Below are 23,396 nucleotides of genomic sequence, written 5' to 3' on the forward strand. Positions count from 1 at the left end.
AAGAGTCAATTACGGTCAATTACAACAGACATGCGATAAAGTAGATTCTCACGTGAAGGAAACTCTTTAAAGGCGAGGGGTGGAGAAGTTCAAACCTGATTTGATTGTAGGTAACACACTTCCTAAAAACTCTTCCCACTCCAGTTGGCATGGGTGTTACTGTGCATATTCGTTTGTAGTAGTGGTGGATAAAAATGCAAAAAAAACGAACAAATATATATATATAGAAAAGAAAGATAACGGGGTTATAAAGACTTGAAAAATAAAAAGAAATGAGGACTCCAAATGTCTGGTTATATTTTAATATGATCATACAGGGATAGAGGTCAACCAAAAAAAATGATATAATGTGAACAAAAAATTTAAGTAACAAAAAAGTTCAATAAAAACAGACAGAAAAGCACTGATTTTAAACATGTTTTACTGTATATCAGTCTGTAGCAAATAGTCATTACATACCCTGAAAAAGGGAGGAAGAAAGCTTTGAATGGCGCACTGACCACTGGGTAACTTGGCTGGAGAGCGAAGGGGGGAGGGGGGGGGTGTTAATGCTGAATTCTCTCTAAGCTCCAAGAGTGGTGCCCTCGATGTGAGGCTGCTGTGCCTTGTATGCGCGAGGTTCAGTTTTTTATAACGTCTACAAGATGATCAGTCACTGCTTTTGGGTGCATAGAGGCGTAGTGAGGGTTCGATTCCTTTAGCAATCTGCCAATGCGACCTTTTAAGCCATCAGAACAGCAAGTGTGGCGACCATAAGGAGCTTATGGATTTATGCTAGCAGTAGGTGCGAGAGAGCAAAAAAACAAAAGACCACTCAAAGAAGTGCGGTCGGGGGTGTCATACATACTGAAGGTTTGTGTGCAACTGTATGAACAGGAAGGCAGTTTGTGTGTGTTCTGGGTTGGCAGAGTGCCTCTGGTTATTGGTGCCTCTCATCTCTAGGGCCGTGCTAACTACTCCAATAATTACAATCATTCACTCCTCTTATGAAATGACCCTTTGCTAATAAACAACAGTTTTACAGCTTTTTGAAACATGCCTCAGTCACTTTTTTAAATTTTCTTTTTTTCCCCCACAGAGATGATTCATTGCCAATAACTCAGTGCCGTTTGAATGCCACGTGGTTAAGGAGGAGAAAAAAAAGAGTTCAAAATGTAAAAATTAAAGCCCCAGATTAAATAAAAGTTTTTCTTTTACAAAATGGCTCTCAAGTATTCTTTGTTCCACAGATAGAGGTCCCTATGGGGCTTTGGATAACTTAGAATTGGTTTAAAATCCTCTTTACAATTTTACTATGGGATTAGGAGCGTGGGGGAGGAGGAGGAGGAGGAGGAGGAGGAGGAGGGGTGTGAATCTTCTGCTGGTGTGAATTGAACACACGTACAAAAAAACACGCGCCAATTAAACCTTCACCCACAAAATGTCAACTCTCACACTAATGTGTGCATGCATAATCGCTCTCAGTCACTCTCACACACACGCACACACACACACACACACGCACACGAACAGAGGAGGGACAGCAGTCAGCGGCGTGCAATCCCGAGTTGCACTTTTTCACGTCTTTTAGAAAGGTCATGTGTCCTGACAGTGGAAACCCCACCTCACCACCAACGTGTGACCCCCGCCCCCCTCACCGTTGATATGTGACCTGTGAATCCCTCTGTCCGGCTCCTCTTAGGCAGATGTAATGGAGTTTGTGCGGTTGCTAGCTCGACAGAGGGGGGGAGGGGGGACGAAGGAGGAGAGGAGGGGAGGCCGTCAGCTGGAAACGTTACAGCGACTGTCCTTGTTAGAAGTTAAATTAAGGAATAAAAAGTTTCCTAATGTCGAGAAACACAAAGTGGAATCTTCAAGCTAAAGCGTTCCACGGGCACTACTTGAGCTAAGATTCACCTCTTAAATGAGAATTACGCTATGACTATCATAAAAAAATTCCAACATTTAGCATAGCCTTTTTTTCTGTGTGTGTGTGTTCTTTGTCAGCTGGTCGGTCAGTGTTTGTACGATGGGTTTTCAGCCTTTTGTCCAACAGATCGAAGAATATAGCAAGAGAGTGGGGAAGAGGAGGAAAACATACATACAGAAGAGTTGCTATATCCCCCCCCCTCCCGATGCACCATCCTCCCCCAGCAACACCCCACCCATGTCCATGGAGACATTATACAGGTAATGTGAGAGACAAACAGGCAGACAGGTGTAGTCCAATGATAGACGGCTGGTCTGCGGTGTCTGTCCGGAGGCATCACAGGGGGGAAATTGATGTGCTCCAAGCTCAAGGTGGAGGTTTCCTGGGAAACTCTGTGAGGACCTGGCACGGCTGGTGGCCATGCGGCGAGGTGGGGGGAAGACGGGTCAGTTGGAGGAGGAGAAGCAGCCGTTACAGCTCGCCAGTGGATGGCGGTCGTAGCCCGCTGGGGACACTGGCTGGTCTTCCTCTGGGTCAGGGGTCAGGTTTTGGATGAACACCCGAATCTTCAGAATGTCCGTCGTCACCTCCACCGTTTTGTCTAGGCCAGTCGGGAGACGTTTTTTTCTCACTTTTGTTTTCTCTTATTTTTCATCTTGGTGGCTTTTTGTTTGTTATTCTCGTCTTGCTTTAGGTTGGTGTTGAGATTCGATTCGCCCGTTTCTATTTTTGTTTTATTGTGGGGTTCTTGGGTTGTTGTTAAAGAGAGATGTCATCTGCTCCATAAGTGACCATCAACTGTCCATGTTACTGCAGTTTTCTGAAGAGAGGGAAAACATCAGGTAAATAAAGAGATGTCATTTAAGAACATTGAACAAAAGGTAACCTGACACCAAAAAGCTCTTACTTATAGCTCTGTATCATTTAAAAGAATTGTGATACCAGTACTGATGAGAGTACCCTTTAAGTGACACTGATACCAAAGCTTCCAGTGGTTCATTTGATACCCGTAATGTGAACGCTTCAGAGACGGCAGCGACAGAGAGTTTGCAGATCCGGTGGGCAGTTGGGACGGTTTGGGATCAGACCCCCAGAGCAAAAAGGATCGCATTCAGGTATCATCTGACTGGAGTTGTGTTGATAATACTTGGAACTGGGTTATTTCTGTCAATAACTTTAAGGTATTGCATACCAATACCCAACCCTAGCCATAACTCTGTACAGAAAGTTTTAAATCGGTGGTTCCCAACTGATGGGTCACGGTCCAAAAGTGGGTTACAGGTCCATACTGAATGATTGTAAAAAACACACTTTATTCTGAAGCACAGATAATTCTAGCACAGAGCTTTTATTCTGAAGTGCTGTTTCCTGTTGTAGAGTGAGTGACTAATGGACAGCTACTTAACAGAGACAGCAAAATAGCTCGACAACCTGGCCAAACACAAGTACGATGCTGAGTGTAGTAAACTGAACTAATGAGTGACGGACTGACTAGTGAACTAACGACTAAGGAGAAATTCAGACCCTGTGGCTGGACAAGTTGGGATCCACTCTATTAAATAGTCAACATAAGCTGCAATGATAATTTTGGTGGTTAAAGCTGTGGTTGGTAACTTATAAAATAACATGTTGTCATATTTGCTACAGCAGTCATTCATACACACAGTCTGAAAAATCATATTCCTACTCATGGTGCTTCAAATGGCATTTGCTAAATGAAAGCGGCTAATCACAGCCTAGGGTTCCCTACACAGCTGTCAATCACTGCTCATGAACTGAGCTCAAACTGTCAAACTAGGCAGCACAGACCAAATCTGAATCAAGACTGTGGTACCGCATCGCCTATTCTATGTGACCTGGCCGCCATGATGAAAACAGTCAAGCCAAAACAAAGATCCGCCCACTGGCCGGGTCACAAATGTTCTCATTTTACAGCTAAACAGTACACTAAAACATGTTTCTGAAAACATTTAAGGTGAGAAATAGGCAACACAGTAACAGAATCCTGATTCGTATTTTAGCAGAGCTGCCTAGTTTGTCCGCAGTTCATGAGCAGTGATTGACATGATCTACAGCTGTGTTAGAAACTCCTCGACTTTGTTTGGTTGTTTTCCTTCAGCTGTGGTAGATTCTTTATGTAGCGACTGCAGGAAACAAACTAGAAGTAGCTGAGAGGTGGACGCTGGGCCTGGTTTACTGGTCTGACATGCCAATAAAAGCTTCACGGAGATCCAAAAAAAATGTTTAAACGTATAATCAAAATGATCACAGTGAAGAAAAAGAGTGCGGTCAACAACAAATATGGCGACCCACTCACCCTCTCTCTCCAACCAAAAAAGCACACAGGTGAATATGAGATGCTCATAAAGATTATAAGTTACACCACCCATATCCATGTGAGCAGACTCTCCCAATAACCACAATCACAAACAATAAAAAAATATAAACCATCTCAAATCTTGCAAAATCCATTCCTTTCCAAATTAATTCATGGATCCTACACTAGCGAATGCCTAAAGAAGCACTAATACGAGGAGCAGGAGGAAGATGACTTCTTCCCTACACTATTTATCTCATAAAATACTGTGCGGATGAAGTGACAGTGTCAGCAAATATGACAAAATCTACCAACACTAGCTTTACAATGACAGTTTTCGAGCAAACGACGATCACTTGCACTATGCTAAAAACAGATCTGACAATTACCGTTGAGTCCGTCCGCCTCTTGCGAGTCGAGGAAGGGTGCAGGACCCCAGACACGCACTGTGCCATCATCTGAGGCGGAAGCCATTAGTCCTGGGATGACCGGGTTCCAGCTCACACAGTTAACGGTACGCGTGTGGCCTGTTAGCTCGGCGATGGGAAGTTCGCCACGCCGGTGCCAGATGTACACTTTGTGGTCTGTAGAGAAGGGACGGCCAATAAAACAGGCGGAAGTACAGATAGTCAGTGCACAGGAGGAAATATAAGAACACATAGATAACTGTTAGAGATTAGAGCAATATGAAGAAGAAAGAAACCTGTCCATATGAGGCAATACTGCAGAGATCCTGTGCAACAGGCAGTAAGGAAGATATTATTTTTATTTCCCTGTAATGGCTCCATATCACACCACTCTGAGAGATGACTTATAGTGCAGGAAGCTCTATGTTTTTTTTACTAAACACAATCAAAACACAGCCACATTACTCCCACAAAGTCAGCGGGGACGTGCTACAGTTTATTACAAAGAGCCACAGTGTTATCTCTGTCAATATCATATATACTGTACCTTCACTGCCACTGGCAATAAAGTCTTCGTTGTGTCCTCCGAAGCAGGAGTGGATGGTGTAGAAGCCTTGGGTCACACCTTGGTATTTCCTCACCAGCACCCGGTCCTGAAGGTCCCACAGGTGCACTCCCTGCAGAAGGTTGTAAAAGAACAGACTGCTGAAACGTCCTGCATGTTTCTAGAAACAAAATGGTGGTGCGCTTTAGGAGCAAATAAACAGTGAGTTGGTCAGAAAGCTTACCTGAGTTGCTACATTTAACAAAGCTAATCTTCCGTTCTTTGAAACAGTAAAAGACATGATAGGGTGGTCCTCCTGAACTCTGTAAAGGACATGTTAACAGCACACAGTCAGCCATTTTGAGAAGTGCAAATATACTAAACACCTGTGTAGGTGTGGCTGCATAAAAGCTTTAAATATCACTCCTTCATCTAGACACACTGCAGTACAGGGACTATTAGGGCTGACACGTACATGTTTCTGTCAGTAAGGTCCTCGAAGTTGTACCCCCGGATACGCTGGTGTGTGTCCGAGGCCAGCACTGCTCTGCCATCGCCCAGGCACCACAGGCACTGCACTCTCACACCCTCCCAGGAGTCCAGCAAGTTACCGTCCAGGTCCTGACAACAAATGCAGCAGAGCTCTCATCTCAGGAAAATAGCTACCCTTTTTTAAAAAGAAGACCTGTTAGATGCACTCTCTTTCTGCTCAGGCACCAACACAGTAAAACAAGCAGACAATTTAACCCTTAGAGACAGCAGGAGCTCTGGTGTTCTTGGCCAACATTACTGTCTTTGAGAGGCTGAGGAGTGCTCATTTTCAAAGCTAGGGGGAAGGTACCAGTCATGTCATGCTAGCTTGTCGGGAAGGAGCTAAATAACGTTCCAAGTTTAAGCTAAACTTTGGTGAAGGAAAAACTGGCATTGCCATTTTCAATGGGGTCTCTTGACCCTTCACCTCAAGATATGTGAATGAAAACAGGTTCTCTGGTTACCTAAATGTCTCTTACAGACATGCCCATTAAATGCTAATCCCATGTATCTTTTGGCAAAAACTGTGCACTTTTTCCCATGCAGCATAAATGTATAATTTCCACCTATTTTAAAATTGGTGTATTTGAATCTTTCTGCATAATAAGGTCCCTAAAATGTCTTGGATCAGTGGTTCCCAACTGGTCCAGCCACGGGGTCTGGATTTCTCCTTAGTCAATAGTTCAAGGTCCACACAGTTTATTCTATTTAGCATCATACTTGTGTTTGGCTATGTCGTCGAGCTACTTTGCTGTCTCTGTCAAGTAGCTGTCTGTTAATCACTCACTCTACAGCAGGATACAGCACTTTGAAATAAAAGCTCTGCCGGAAATTTAATGTACTCCAAAATAAAGCGTTTTTTTTTTTTACAAACTCGACACGTTCTCGAATCACTTGCTGCCCATTCAAAAATGGACCTGCGGCCAACTTTTGGACCGTGACCCACCAGTTGGGAACCACTGTCTTAGTTTGCATCAATTGGGTATCACTAGACAGCTGAGATTGTTGTGGATTCAATAAGCCCAAATGTATTCATATATAATTGTGCTAGCTCAAATAGGAGCCATTTCATTGTAGCATGACCACTGTTTGGAAATGGACGTCACTGTATAAAATGACCTATTGTGACCCCTGGGATAAACAAAGCCTCATAAAACTTCACAGCCACAAACTAGAGACCTCATGCATTTAGAGGGCGGATGGCTTTTATAGGTATATTGACATTAAGAGGGTCCATGAGTAGTTTCCAGGACAGAAGTGCTCGCCATCTGATTGGAGAAATCACCAAATGTCAAAAGTTTTAAAAACCGGATCACAGCATGGATTTTCTATGGTGTCCCTCAAGGTCTTTGTGTATTAATATTTTATTCTGGAGGGATTTCTGACCATTTTTTATCAATTCTTGAATGGTGAAAATGGTTGAATTTTGCATCAAGTCTTCATAACAAATTATATAAACCCCAAAATTGCTGCAACAACTTATGAGACATAATTGAGCATTGAGCAGGAATGGCCATCTATACTTAAAACACACTGTTCTAAGCCCCTGTACATTATAAACTTTACAAATCTGACTAGATGCTGATCAAAACAACATGGTGACAGAGTATCGAATTAATCTTAAGGTTTCCTGCTTTATGTCTACCACTTCTATGTGGCATATACTGTTAACCTGCTATGATAAAAAGGGGTCAACGGTGGGTCTCAGAGGGTTAAAAAAAAGGTTAGATTTGACGAACATGTAAGGTCAAATTGCTTTCCCTCCTCTCAACAACATATCACAGATTCCTCAAAGAACACCACTGAAACTGCTATACATTTAGACATCTCTACGATACATATTTCGGAGCCATTTCTGCAGCTTGACAGTCAAAATTTTCATTTCCAGCTTAGGAACATTTATAGACATTATCAACTACACAGAGACCTGGCCATGCACAACACACATGGACACAGGCATGCACCATCTTCCTAACACAACATGATAAAAAATCATCTTTATGGGTTCATCGGGTTCATGGCTGGAAAAATCAATACACCGAAAGATCCAATTATCTAGAAGCGGCCTGCTTAAGGTCAGAACAGCACTCGAGCAGATGTTTAACAGACATGACTCACATACAGTGTCTTCCTTTTTTTTTTTTTACCCTCCTCACCTGTTTTGAAAACACACCAGGCATTAGCTCTGATTGAATACAGAGGTGATTCATGGGTCTTGAGAGGAAATGGATGATAAATATTGGAAGCATTTACTCTTTCTAACACATTCCATTAAAAACAATACTGTCCACTTACACACTGATAAAACTGTCCCCTCTGTCCTCCTGTGACAAAGCGTTTGCCGTCGGGGTTCCATGCCACACTGGTCAGACTGTCTTCATGGGACTGGGACATTTTGGTCCGCAGCTCCCCCGTCTGCTCATCACCGGGATTGGCAGAGACAGTGGAAAAACAGAGCAGAGAAAAATAGGGGGGGAGGGGGACAGCAAGAAGAAACATTAAGTAAGGGTGGGGGAGGGGTGGATAAAGGAAAGAGGAGGGGAGGAGAAGGGAGAGGTCATTGAGTACACACAGCCTACGGAGTATCCATAGGAGGCTGAAGGCGTGTTTTTCTTTCCTCGCTTGTTTACTGAATTTGAATTAGACAGCTCAAGTCTCTGACATCACCGATCTATGCTTTTGTGCAATATTTCACATGAAAAACGGGGCTGGCACATGGAAACATGATCCGTTAAGAGGTATCACAAGTATAGGATTATGATTATGTGCGGTAAGGGTCGGAAACATGCAGAAATGTTACCTGAACATTCCAGAGCCACAGCTCAGAGCAGTCGTCAGGTCCACAGGCGATCAGGTAGGTGTCATCGGGACTCCATGCTAAGTAGGAGACACCGTACGCGTGACCCTCCAGGGTTCGCAGCAGCTTCAACTGGTGGCTCTCCTACACAAAGACAAGACCAAGAGGACTACGATCAAATTAATTCAGACACATTTAAGGTTGGACCCTTGTTTGCAGACACATGCAGCATGGATGTGACACATCTTATATGCGGGACAGAGCAGGTTTTTACCTGCTACACCAGGTGTGTGCACCATGTGGCTATGCTAAGTGATAATGCAGGGTTTGGAAGCTTGGATTATATTATCTGGTACTAAATTAATGAAATGGATCTGATGGATTTATTTTAATACGGAATGAAAAAACACACACACAAGGTTGCTCTGTGCGTCACGCTGCCTCTGGCACAATAAACTATTCATTTAAATCAATTTAAACAGACTGAACTGAGTTTTACACAGTATTATGTAGTTTTAATGTGTTAAAGGGCCGTGCAGCCGCATACAGAGAAAGAAATAGACCAGCTGCATGAAAATTAAGTTGAGCCTTGCAGTGTCAGCGTGAGTGCATGTGGCTTTCGTGGTCAGTGTGGCAGCTTCAGTTGATTATAATGTGACTTCTTGAAGACGTGTTATGTATGACCCATCACGGGAGATTTTAAAAGCAGTTAGCAGCTAACTCGAAGAAGAATGCTGGCGAAGATGTGTGCAAATTGGGAAAACACTGATGTCCGGGAGCTCCTTCCTCTCAGAGCAGAGGACAAGATCAGCCATCATGTAACAGAAACAGTAAATGATTGTTATTGACGTGTTTTGCCGATGTGTACGTTGCTGGTCACACTGGCAGCCGATGCTGTTGTGTTACATGTCATGCCCTCACGCCTCTTTTGCCTCCACGATGGCAGTATGCTATCTAAAATCACACACGGGAGGGACATGATGCTACTTTTGTTTGGTTCTGTGTAAAGAAACATAGGGGGCATAAATAAAGGACTTCATAGAGGCCCTGTAGCGCGATCTCTGTGTAAAAAGGGCCCAAGGTGATACATTCAAATGTCTTGTTTTGTCCACAACCCAAAGATATTTAATCTACTGTCATAGAGGAGAACAGACACTAAAAAATATTCACATTTAAGAAGCTGGGATCACAGAATTTCAACTCCAAATTACTCAACTATCAAATAGTTGGCAATTAATTTAATAGTTGACAGCTAATCGATTCATCTGTGCAGCTCTAGTAAATTCAAAGAGATTCCAGACTGCTCTGAAGGTATAACTGAGTCCAGTCAGCGTGACAAATGAATTTTCCTAAATCCATGTCAAAAGTGCACTAAAGAGTTTTTAAAGCATTTTCCAAGTCAATATAACAGAACCTGGTGAAGACTTCATTGAATTGATGCCATTTGTCTTATTTAGTAGATGTTCTGTAAACAGACTTTCTACTTTATATAAAAACAGACACCAGTGTTTCTTACAGAAAGAGATAGCCGATCAGAGTTTCTGTTTAGCATGCAATGAATGAAGAATACCATATTAATGACAATGACAGACTTCACCAAACAGCTACAGAGTGGTAACTTCTGTATTTCTGTATATAATATCTCATAATCTAAGACAGAAAATAAAAGTCCTTCAAACAGCTACATGTACATAAGTGTTATCATGGTAAATTCAAAGAAAGTTCATCACTCTAAGATACATATTTTAAAATGCCAGGAAAAACCTGCCTGTGAATATAAAAGTCATGACCACCAAATTCCTGTTGGGTAATTTTAGCTGTGGACAAGATCGTAAAAAAGTGGTAGCGTTGGTTTCACACTCACCGGGTCCACTTGCCAAATTATGACTGTAGTGTCTTTGGAGCCAGTGGCTAGTTTGGTGCCGTCGTTTGAGAATTTGCAGAACCACACCTCGTTACAGTGCTCTGTCAGAATCTGTTGGGTGTAGCAGGGGAACTGCTTCCTGTAATTTGGACAAAGACCAAAGGTTAAGATCTTCACTGACAGCTTGTATCGTCTATACTGCAACATGTTGCAATCGCAGTAAAATCAAATATACAGTATGTGGCGAGGATAAGAGGGAGAAAATAAGAAAGGTTAAAAATGATGAAACAAGAGTTGTGCAGCTAGACTCGTATAGTGAGAGAGACGAGATATAAAAAAGTAAATAAGTTAAGACTTCAGACACAGAGGACAAACGCAAAGCAAGGCCTTCAGTGCATGTCTGAAAAGTTTACTTTTATAACAGGAAGCCAACAGCAGAATAATTTAACACTGAGGTCTTGAGAAGCCCGAGCAGCGTGCTAGCTGTACCAACCTGCTGCAGACGTGATCGAGGAGGAGAGAGACCGAGTCCAGATTACTGTCCAGCTTGGTGTTGTGATAGAGGCAGCGGTCCCTCTGCAGCTCCACCGCTTGCCGCAGCAGGGTCTGCAGCCGCCGCGGGGGTAGCATCACAGAAGGTGGCAGGTATGCTACAAGGAGAGGTAAAAGCAGACATTTGAGTGATGCATGAAGTAGTGTTGTAGTCATGCAGTATTTGTGCCAGTGTATAGACTCACTCTGTAGTTTGTCCAGCAGTCGGCAGCGTGAGGCGGTGCCTTTGCCCTCCCACTCTGCCTTTGCCCTCAGGTCCTCAGCATGGCTGCACATTAGGTACCTGCAGGGAGACACAAGCACACAGCTCAAGCAAAACAACATACACAGTAGGGTTAAGCATTATGACCGTATATATTGTCTACTGGTAGAAATGTGTCCACTGGTAGAGATTTGGCAGTGCTGTTTCTACTGTGGAAGCTATTCGATCAGGGTATGCAGCAAATCAGGGGCGGATTCTCGAGTGAATTTGTGGTCCTGCGAATTGAGCTGCCTCATAAGGTAACGTGATTTGGGCAGACATGGAGGGGGAGAGTGAAGTTGTAAATACAAAAACCTGAAAGACTTAAAATGACTGTTCCTAAGAATTTTAGTTGTAGTGTTTTGAGTCTTTTGTTTTTAACTCAAGTTGTTTCTTTGCTTTTTTGACTTAAATGTGATGAAGTACAGCATGGTTATTTTGGGGCTGCACGATATGCCAGAAAATCATATCGCGATCTTTGACAGATATTGTGATGGCGATATGAGCGGTGATTTCAGAGGGAATGGTAATTTTTGCATCTGTTTTTCAGAGAAACAAAAATATAGAAATGATGATGATGTGATTTTTGCTGGAGTCTGTACCAAACAAGCATATTCCCTTACATCTGGATTATGATTAGTAGGCCGGGGCATCTCAGTAGCACCACAGTGCTTCATTTATAATGGTATTTTATACACAGAAAGGCTGCTGCCTCTACACTGAAATCAGTGGATGCTGTCTACCGCTCAGCCCTAAGGTTCATTACAGGTGATTCTTCACTGCCACATTTGGCTTTGAGGGAAGAGCATTGATATTTGGTGCTCACTCACAGAACAGGTTCTGTTTTAATTGATATGCATGATGCTTCTTTGTTTGCTTATTGATTGTTTTTAATGTCTTTGTTTTTGCCTGACATTATTGAAAATGAGAGTCTCAGAGGTTCTTAAAAAAACTTGCAGCTTCTGCGAGTTGGATATTGGATTTGCCATTTTATGTTTTCGATAATATCATGATTAATTGTGAAGCCCTATTTATTCCAAAGCATTTCTTAATTGAATACACAAAACAATTACTGTTTCTTGATATATTCTGGTACCACTGATATAAATTAAAACATTGCAAAACAGTTTTGGCCATATCGCCCTCCTCTAACACACAGTAAATAACATACAGAGTGAGATTATCACAGTAAATATACAACAAAAAGTTGTCAGCAAGAGCTGAAGCACGATACAGTGATTACAGTGGGAATCAGTGACAATAGGGTGAACATTTTTATTCTACTGCTGCAGTGCTACACGTCTGATTAGTACTTAAGTTTTAATACAAAAGAAAACAACGTTTCAGGTATCGTTTGAGGAAGGAGCTGACAGAAACACAATGACACAGTCAAGGACACGTTTGGATACAGGCAACAGATCGACCTAAGACAAGTGACAAATCAATAGATGGTTCTGTCAACTGAGTAACAGTCTGTTAAGACAAACAGGCTCGTCGACAGTGTTGAGTGATCAATGCACATTAAGACCATGGATTAACTGATCCTATAGCTACTGATATGAAGAAGAAGGAAAGAATTCAAAGTAATATGTATATTTGAGAACCATATTAAATCACAACCTTAAGCTCAGGGAGGGATATTGATCCAAGCCATTGATTTTTAACATTCGGTGAAAGCTATCTACAAATATGAGTCAAAACTAGTTTTTAAAGGCCTCGTGATTACAGTCAAGAGTCACGCTTTCCCTGACTCTGTAAGATTATACACATCTCTAGCAAGAAGCAGCATCCTCCCCTACAATCTGTTGTGTAACCTGATAAACAATAGCAGTGTGACAACAGTGGACATTAAAAATACCTGTTTACCGTATCATTTTCCTGGTGGATTTGACGGGTTAAAAACTGTCCTGTCACTTGAGAGGTATATTCCATTCTTCTGACTAACCAGCCTCCGTTAAGAAGCCAGGCTCTATAGTTGGCTTAGCAGTGGGAGCTGCATCATTAGTGATTACAGAGCTATCTAAGTTCGTAGGTGTGTATTTGTGTTAACTGTTGGAACTGTCTGATGACTTTTATGAGACAGATATGGTATTGAACTTGTGACCGTACCCGCTAAGTACGTGGATGCGGTCTGTGTTGTACTTGAGTGGCGTCAGCTCTCCCCGGAGCACCTGCAGAGCCTCCAGGACTTTGCCGTCCTCCAGATATTCTAGGTACTTCTGCTGCAGCAGCAGGAACTTCATACGCTGAGTAGAAAAAGAAGAGAGACATACAGTAGGTACACAGAAGAGATTTCATCAAAAACCAGAGAGGAAGGAAGGAAGAAAAGAATGACAAATAGGCTTATGGCACTGCGACAGGTTTCCCTTTGACACTGATAAGAAGCGATTTCAACCGCTGATCAGACAACAGCTGGTCTGCACGACTACAGAGGGGCATAAAAAGCTTCATGTTTGTAGAGGTAAAGCTGCAAACAACATCTAAAAAATCCCTATGTGAAATTTCTGCTGTCATTTGCCACTAAAGCTTGAAATGGTGGCAGCATATTGCAGGGCAGCATGCTCTCATTATCACAACATATTTATAGATGTAACCAAGACGTATGGTAATGTCAGTAGCCCTCTTCCTTCATACTTCATACTGAAGACCACCGGCAAGTGTCTACCAGTCGCTGCTGCTACTGCTGATCAGCGTTAAAGGAGCTGTATGTGACATTCAGAGCATTAATATAGCATTAACAACTATTTGCTATGTAAAGATACAGTGGAGTAATGGCGTCCTGCCCAGGGAATGAAGTCACGCTCCCTCTCTGTGTTATGTAGTCAGAGATTCTCTTTTCTTTGTTGTGGTAGACGGTCCGACAGCATGTGCACTGGCTAGCTAGTCGCTTGCAGTTATCGCTGATAATACTGCCCCAACCCATGGTGGCCAAATGTAGCGTTACAGAGGTGTAATGCCTGCCCTTCTGTTCTCTGTTAGCTCTGTTAGCTGCTAGCCACCAGCTCAACCACCTCCATGTCAATCCCTGCTCGCACTGAATCATAGATATGCTCTGAATGTCGCATACAGCTCCTTTAACATGTGTGCTACCAAGATTCTCTCTTATGTCAGGTATGCAGTGGGAGGTGAAGCCCTGACAACGGGTGCAAAGCACAGTTAAAATCTACTACACATAAATTCAAAAAAAAAAAAAAACATCCACCCACAAAGGTCTGCAAATAAAGAGTGCATGAACACACATACATCTTCTTACTCTCCAACCAGGCCTGCGATAGAAGTAAACTGCCTACCAGACCTGCAGTGTTGACAATGACGACACTAACCTGCTACAACTCAAGACCTAAAATGGCTACCCACATTGTACATGCAGCTGAACAACCAACAGCTGCAGCCATTCTCTCAATAACCCGACTGGTAGTGGCAGTTAGACAGACCTCTGACACACAGAGCAGCAGGCACTTGACTGAGACACATGGGACCATTTTCGGAGCTCATCTCGTCTGCTAATTAGCATGCTAGCTGGGGCTAATTAGCCGGAGCTAAGCCTCATTTCCATACTAATGCTACACAGTATCAGGGGGTCTGCAGGTGTAAACAAGTTCAATTTTTAATATCACTTTAAGCTACATTTAAGACTAATGTGATGGAAATACACACCAGAAAGGAAAATACAAACTTTCCAAGTACTGTGCTGTAAAATGACACTATGATACTCTCTGGGCTTATGCAGAAAAAATAAACTGACAAGCAGACTGCCTTGCAAAGCCTAAATTTAATGATGCAGACTCACTGTGTGATCTAAATATGTAGAGGGGGTGAAAATGACATTGCACGTGTACAGGTGTTGTGCCAAAGTCTTTCCCCCCCTGTTGAACGGTGTTCCCCTTGTCTCAAAATAATGTTTCCCATAGCAACAACACCAGAAATTCTCAGTGACGTGATTTAAAAAACATTTAGGACACATCCAATCTGAATTTAAGGCCTTTTACTGGTAAATAAAGGACATTTTAAGACTTTTTAGAGTATGTAGAAATCTTTCAGTGGATCATTTTAACAGTTAGTATACATGCAATTTATGACTTTGTATTAACAAGAAATATTATTAGAGGAATTACAGACTTTCCCCAAACTGCCAATTAAAATTAGAATTGCAAGCATAATATTTATTTATTTTATTTTTATAATATTTTCCAAGGAAGTTGCCGGAGCTCTCTTTCCTCCATTCACTGTTAATTTTCATTTTTCCCAGCTGTTAATAGCTCCTTATTTCCAATGAGCAATGCATTGTGGGACAAGACATTGTAGAGATTAACGCCACACTAGGGCTGCAACTGTATGAGGCTTTCACAGTGCAATAACCATCTTTTTTCATTTATGTAACTATCAGTTAGATTGACCCGTTAAGGCATAAAAAAGGAAAGGTTATTTTTGATTGAACAAACGTTAAATTACTATATTGAAAGTTGAAACCAGTTTGTTAAAGGAAGTATGTGTAAAAAGCCTCCTCTTTGAAAAAAAAAAAAAATAAAGTACAGATTCTCCACCCAGTTGCATTTTCCCCCCCAATATCATAATAAGCAAATGTGCACGATATGATAACGGTCAACTTTTATATCACAGCATACCTTGAAACCAGTATATCACTGCAACCCTACTCCACACTCAAGAATGAAGCAAATTTGGCATGCACACTTAAATCTCTGAGTGATGAGTACACTTAATTTTTATCACTTTCCAGTTCGGATGCAACACATACTCTAAACGTTATTGAAATGACACTATACTAGTGTCTGATTGGGACGCAGCTGTAATTATACTCTTGCAGTAACATCTAAATTAAAATATGTTTTAAAGCTGATATTAATATTTTAGATTTTAAAAATTCTCATCACAATATATTGGCTTTTTTTTCTCTTTTCTTTTTACACAAAGACACATTTTAAGTATCCCCTAATTTGTTAAAATTAATTGTGACAATGATATGTACTAAACAAGATATTGTATATAATGGAGAAGTGTTAAAACCATTTCCAATGACACAGTTCTGTCCTGCAGTTTGTTATGTAGGTGCTGCCATACACACTAATACGATATATCTGCAATAGCCTGATAACAGCCAATCAGCAGAGCTCTAGTTCCATGAAAAATATACGGTATATATATGTATGTAAAACAAATCAAATCTGCCTAATTTGCGTTATTTACTTAATAATCTTAAGGAAAAGCTAAAGGAACAGAACAGGAAATACATCCTGCTTGCAAACTCGGACTACATTTTGCTCAACAAGCAAAAGACCCAAGCTTTCATTCCCTAGACCTGGTGTCTATTCCTGCCGCTGCCACACTTCCTGAGGAGTCATCCAGAACATTTTTCGCTTTCAGTGTTTTACAACAAGAACCTGCGGCCCCGCATTGTCACGGCGCCGTTCTAGAACCTCCAGTTGTGCCTTCTAACCGACTGCCTGCCATTCAGTTCAGTTCAAGGGGAGCTTACCACAATGGCGTTGGGAGAATGCATCAGTGCTCTCAGCTCATTGAGATCATTCTCAGCCTGGATCAAAACAAAGGGAGGGTGATGGAGGGGAGAGACAGAGGGAGAAATGGTTAGCTCAGCAGTTTCCATGCATGCACATGAAAAAAAAAAAAAAAACAATCACGTGCGCAGTAATAAAAATCATATGGTTACATTCTTAACCATGAAGCTGATGTCCGTGTGCAGTGATCATAATTATAAAAGACATCACGACATCTTTGTCTCTCAAAACACACTGACCTCTTGTTCAAGGTTGCTGGGAGAAAAAATAATGATTTCTGGAATCACAACAGCGGCTGGTTTACTACTGGTTAATACGCAGAGTACAAATCTGCCCACCACATCCAAAAAATTTACCACCATTTGGCTCCAAGGCTGGTGTTAATTTTCCATCCTGCAGTTCTGACACAGGGGTCATTATTCCAGAAGATTCACAAGGCCATTTTTAATGAGATGTGTGCGTTTTATAAGCCTCGGCTCTAAAAATGTTGGAATAAGAGTTATTCTGCAGTGAGAGCGGGGTGATACAGCACACAGAGTTGATTTAAAAGCCAGTTACATTAGAACTCCTTAAAGAGCGCTAATATAAACCTAATGTTATGAAGCCTAATGGACGCCTCACAACATCCTGCAGTATGCTCTGTCATGCTTTGGCTGTTCTGATAAACCAGTATTTTGATTTTTATGGGTGCATGTGCTTTGTCATGTTATAAATAATGATTTTCACTAAGCATAATAACTATGAACACTTTTATTCTACCTTAAAATGTTCCTTAATAATTCTTGACCCATTGACCATCCACAGATTCCTCTCAATCTCCTGAAGTCAAGATTTTTATCTGAGCTCTCATTAGATGATTTCGGCTCCATGACAGGAACTGCCCACTGGGGAGCTCCCTTGAGAACTACAAACCTCCAAGAGCTTCCTATCTGTTGCATTCGCACCAGCAATAGATACACTGAAGTGACGTTAGCCAGCCATCGAAGATTCGTATGTTTTGCTTTGACAAGTCAAAACCACGTCGTATTTCCCATGTCACACATTTGCTCAGTGAAGCCTGGACTTCACCGTTCGACCGCTTGCTCATGTTTCCTTCCTTATTTTCATCATGAGCTGTTGTTTGTGTTTAGTGTTGTCTGCTGTTGTTTACATGGCTGACAGGTTTTTAAAATGGCGGCTGCCAGTGCGACACTGGCTCATGAGTTTTACCAATCACTGTAGACTTATGTCACACGAGGTTCATCTTGTGTGGTGAGAGTACTTACTAGGCGTGGGAATCACCAGAGGCCTCATGATATAATGTTATATGATACTTAAGTCACAACACATTACTGTGATTCCAAAAGTTCAGTAATATGCTGAGCACTGTGATAATATATCTTGTGTTATATTGCGATTTTTTTTTTTTTACCATTTCTCTGAAACTGAAATTTATATCCCAGAAGAAAAACTGTCAACACCTGTTTCATCTAATAAGATGAAGTTTTTAGTCTGTTCATCTCACTTTAGTCATTTTTATGTATCTAGTGGACTCAAAAAGCAATTGATGTTATAATTCTCTCAGGCTACCAAACGTTGAATTTGTAGTTTAAGTTTAAGTTTATTTACTTTATTAATCCCCCTGAGGGGAAATTCAATGTTTTCACTCTTGCTTGTCAATTACACACAGGTCCGAAAGACACACACATGCACAAACAGGACCTATACATGCACAAAGTGGAGAGATGTCAGAGTGAGGGGGCTGCCCTTTGGTCAGGCGCCCCGAGCGGTTGGGGGGTTCGGTGCCTTGCTCAAGGGCACCTCGGCAGTGCCCAGGAGGTGAACTGGCACCTCTCCAGCCACCAGTCCACGCTCCTTATTTTGGTCCGGACGGGGACTCGAACAGGCGACCCTCCGGTTCCCAACCCAAGTCCCTATGGACTGAGCTACTTGCAATATTAATAGAGGGTTCCAACACATTTAACCAATGAATCTTTAAAAACTTCTCCATAATACCCTACCTTATTTTCATGCCTTAATTTCAGTAATTTAAAATAGAAAGGCCCATGTAGGGATAAAGCCATGCATCATTAAACATGCGCTTCCCAGGCATTTGTGAATAAGCATACTGCTAGCGCTTGCTAACTTCACCCGCTCGTTAGACAGTCCAGCTGCCAACTAGCTGCACATGCCAACAGACCAGACTGACACATATGGGTACTTGGCAAAATGTCAAGGCCACTCCCCTTTTTGTGGGGATAGAAAATCTAAGATTTTGTAGATGGTGATGCAACTTGATGTGTGCTTGGATTATAATTGTGACATGTCTGCATGCATTTATTTTAGTTAAACAAATATCTGTCCCATGGACATAATAACTGGTCTATGATCTAATAATTGTTTTGAGACCTTGAGGGAACCTGAGCGTTCACGATACCTTAGTAAATTAAGGTTGATCATCATCATGTCCCCTCAGGCTTCTACCATCCAAGTGGATCAATGACCCAAAACAGCAGCCAGATATTACTCATCCTAACATCTATGCATATATAGATGTATGAAAGCCTTGGTTAACCTGCTACACAACAGCTTTTCTGCATTTTCCTGTTTCTTTCCTGATGTGACAGCACGTTTCCCTCAAACTGGGACATGGCATTGGATAGTGGTCTGGTCTATGTATCACATTACACTAGAGACATTTTAACGGTCTCACAGTGCAGCACTAGATTTTGAATTAGCAATAGAAGAATGTATTTCTTGTTATGTTTGGGGATTTTTATCAACATATTTTAAACAATAGCCAAAACAATGTATATTCAAAACTTTCCAAGCACTTCTTCAGAAATTTTGTGACCATGGGACCCTTCCAATAATTTATTTAATAAAAAAATTGACACTTTACATCCATGTATCGATACAATATCGCCACACACAATATCGCAGTAATATGCTGGATCAAATGTTCTCCTCACCTCGAGTATCTACTCTGAAACAGGAGCTAAAGAAGTCTCTCAAACTGATGTTCTAAGAGCTACGATCATATTCAGTTCTTCTTGTGCAAAAACAACAAAAAGCAGGGTTCTCCGCACTATGACAAAGTTCTTCCAGTCTGAAAACACCTAATATTATCATTTATAAGCACATGAAATAAAGTTCTGACAAAAACAAGCCGCGACATGAAATACACCAATTCTGTCCTTGATGATTTAAGAGTTTCAAGTCGAATAGCACTCACACAGTACAGCTGTACTATCAAGATAAGAGCTTCATTAGTACTTGTCAGGAATGTGTATAAGACTTGTTCAACATATGATAACAGTAGGACCAAAGGCAAATCTGTAAGTACTCTGCTTGTGCCTTCCCAGACTTCCTACAACACTTCCTAACAGGAATCGTACTTGATTTAGTTGAGAAGTCATATGAGATGATTTGCAAAGATATAAGTCTTAACAAAACACTCTCTTACATTACAATACGGACAACAGATCAATAGGAAAGGTCACCAATTCCCCGTCTGTCAAAATGCATGCTGTTATGTAACCATGGCAACCCATGATGACCAACCTTGTCCCACTCCCCCTCCATGACATGGTTGCGGAACTTGGTAGCTGAGGGGTGTTCCAGTCTGCAGCCTGATTCCTGCATCAGCAGGTCCACTGTCTGACTGCAGAGACACAGAGAGGAAGGGGGCAGAGAGGAGGACAAAGTTAGACTGGCATGTAGACAAATGACGGGTGAAATAAAAGAAAGGAGGGGGTGACTTTAAAATGTATTCAGAATAAAAGTTCAGAGACCAGTCAGTTCTAAGAAAATGTGAGCTCATCAGTACGATGATGAAAAGTTAGCTTATGAATCACGATTATATGAAACTGCTTTTCTTGATTATCTAATCACCTTTGGCATTTCACTACTGTGACTCTGCTGTGTTTACAGGGACAGCAAATAGGTGAGTGGGAGATCTGCACAAGTAATTTTAACGCCAGGACAATAATAACGTCACTGGCTGACAACAGGATGAAGACAATGTTATATTCCACGGCCAACAATGACTGGAGGAAGTCAGCCCAGAGCAGTCCTGTCACCAGAGCATTATTTGTGGACAGTAGGAGGTACACTAACATGAACTGAGCCCTCCACTGCAGTTGACATCATCCTCCCAGCCTGTCAACCATGAACCATAACCATCTGTCCAAACACCACCTCTCTGCTAAACACACTCCACCACCACTGCCGCCACCACAAACAAGTCTGCTGAGATGTGTGTGTGTGAGAGATAATGAAAAGTGGGTTGGGGATGGGGGTGGCTGACACCTCCAGCATGATGACATCATTCTCAGGTATCAATGGAGTGGCGCAGCAGCTCTGTGTTGAGCCTCTCATCCAGCTGGCTGGCTGGCTGCTACACTGATTTCTCTTGCATTTCCCCAGCTGAAAACGTGGGGGCTCTGTTTCATACCAGGCAATGCCATGTATCCCCCCTGACCCACCCTCTCTGTAAACACAGCGATGTTAGGCTGCCTTTTATAATGCCTTGTAATGGCAGCTCCACTTTCTCAGCTGGGTGCCAGAGATCTGCGGATGTCTCGCTTCCCAACAGTGACTCCCACAGCCTCTCTTTGAAGCGCAGGGCTAGACATACATTTCTTGAAAACCCCACCATGCTATAATTAGATTCAAACACAGCGCTTGCATCTAAAACAGCTGGCAGAAAGAAAGCACATTCTTCAGCCGCCATGAAAGCAACCGATTCTGCTCGATACAGGACCAAGTGTCGCCCACGGTATCGACTGCTGCCTTTAAATAAATACATGCCCTGATACACGCGCGTCACTGTTTGTGACTGACTGTTGACACATTGCTCTGACACGGTGACAGCCACAGAAAAATACAGACATTAATCCGTGAGGAAAGTTATCATAATCACGAGATGGCTATGTAGAAAGGTGATTATTAACGTGATAAATAAAGAACTTGACAGCTCCAGCCGTGCAAACGCTGCACTCGGAATACTAAAATAACCAGGACAGTTTTCATAACCATGCTGGTTATTACAGTGTGGCCCGACCTATTAATGTTGCTCCCACACCGTCTTGCAAAAACCATATTTTTCCCGAGGCAGCCAAGCTGGAAAATGAGGAAAACCACCAACCAACCGACGTTGACAACCCGCACATTAACATTTCCTCCGCATTTTTTTTTTTCGCAACGCAAAAACGCACACAGCAAACTCGATAATCCGGCTTGTGCACTTCATTTAAACGCTAAATCACGTTTAAATCCACTGCTATCATATGCTTTACAAACCATAACAAGCCAACGGATCTGCCATTAAACGCTACAAACGTTAGATGATGTAATGCCTTTTATTCAGTGCGAAATCTATAACGTTAATTAACGCATCATGGCGCTGATAGCATCTGAAACACACTCCAGCTAACGATGGTGTTGTTAAGCAGCCAAATGTTGGACTGTGTTGTGTTTGTGTGAAGGTTTAATGTCAGGACATAGCACCTCAGGGAAGGCTAATGCTGTTAGCTATCAAGCTAACTGTTATTGTGCAAGATGGACCCCTTCTTTCTACCAACTGCCGAGCTCACAGGCTAACTACCCCATCCCCCCATGTTTGTGTCTGTCAAGCGCACTAACAGCGCTTTTACCATCTGCTATTTAGCACTTTGACGACAAACACCACTAACGTACATCACACAGAGTATGTTCGACGCTACCGTTATGTGCTTTTGTCGGTTTTTTCCTCGACTTTGGGAAACTTACTTCAGCCCTAGTCCGTGGAGATGTTGCCCTATTAATCGTATGACATCTTCCTCCGCCTGCGATAGTCGTTTTTTCTTTTTCAGAGAGCCGACCTCCGAGCCCGACGCTGTAGAGGCAGCCGAAGTCCCCGAACCGGGCCCGGCTGAAGAGCCGTTACTGGTACCGACGCTATTCCCGTTGTCTGTGCTGGAGAGAAGCCCGTTGGAGTGGGTGCCACCGGCCGAGGATGACTCCCCGTTTTGTGCGCTGTTAAGGCAGGAGAGCTCTGAAGATTCTTGTCCCTGTCCTGCCCCGTTTGCCTGCATGCTGCTGCTGAGGTTGTTGACGACACTTCGGTTAAAGTGGATGGCAGAGGTGGCTTGAGAGTGCGAAGAGTGAGTAGCAAGTCCTAAGACAACTCCGGTTAGGCCTGTTACAACTGCTGAAGCCCCGGGCTCTCCTGCTCCCTCCGCCGCCGAGGCTCGGTGCTTCTTCCGCGGGGGCGGCGACGCTCCGCCGGTGTCCGAGTCGGAGGAGGAGGAAGCGGAGGCCAGAGTTTCCTCACCGAGAGCGGCCGTGGTTAGAAGCCGGCGGAGCTCCGGGTGGGAAATGAAGGTTAAGCTTCCAGATTTGAGGCCTCGTTGTCGGGCTCAGAGCGGACTGTCACTGTGGGAGCGCTGTCAGTTAGCCCGTTTTTGTTGTTGTTTCTCTCAAAACAGCTGCAGCTCTAATGGAGTCCTGACGCCCTGACGTAACCGGAAATTCCTACACTACCAAGCTTCCGGGTAGAATTATAATCCATGGGTGGCGCATGAGAACCTAGTTAGCATAATAATTAACCGACAACAATAAAACATCGCATTAAAATTCATTTCGTTTGAATGTCTCCGGAGACTTGACTTAAATATATCCGGTATTTAAAATTAGCATAATGTGTCGATCTCTTATTGACTTTCAACAGGTGTTCATA

General features: G+C 42.5%; 1 protein-coding gene across 1 annotated transcript; it reads right to left on the minus strand.

Annotated features, from left to right (window-relative positions):
* Nucleotides 1-286: 286 nt before the first annotated feature.
* Nucleotides 287-23,195, minus strand: wdr26b (WD repeat domain 26b). The gene is made up of 14 exons (XM_050057782.1): nt 22,448-23,195; nt 20,240-20,339; nt 16,657-16,713; nt 13,272-13,408; nt 11,107-11,204; nt 10,863-11,019; nt 10,370-10,508; nt 8,509-8,649; nt 8,004-8,123; nt 5,653-5,798; nt 5,422-5,500; nt 5,181-5,310; nt 4,616-4,810; nt 287-2,729 (listed from the first exon to the last, which is right to left on the minus strand). Exons 1-14 carry the CDS (start codon nt 22,750-22,752, stop codon nt 2,704-2,706), a joined length of 1,830 nt encoding a protein of 609 aa, XP_049913739.1. The 5' UTR covers nt 22,753-23,195; the 3' UTR covers nt 287-2,703.
* Between the last annotated feature and the right edge of the window lie 201 nt (nt 23,196-23,396).

This window comes from Epinephelus moara, chromosome 12 (genome assembly GCF_006386435.1).
Source record: "Epinephelus moara isolate mb chromosome 12, YSFRI_EMoa_1.0, whole genome shotgun sequence".
NCBI lineage: Eukaryota > Metazoa > Chordata > Actinopteri > Perciformes > Serranidae > Epinephelus > Epinephelus moara.

Coding starts and splice junctions, on each gene's coding strand:
- wdr26b (XM_050057782.1), bottom strand. CDS start 22,752: ATGCAGGCAAACGGGGCAGGACAGGGACAAGAATCTTCAGAGCTCTCC. Junction 10,509..10,862: donor CTCGATCACGTCTGCAGCAG/GTTGGTACAGCT, acceptor TCCAAATTACAG/GAAGCAGTTCCCCTGCTACA. Junction 5,799..8,003: donor GGGGACAGTTTTATCAGTGT/GTAAGTGGACAG, acceptor ATTTGTTGTCAG/GACCTGGACGGTAACTTGCT.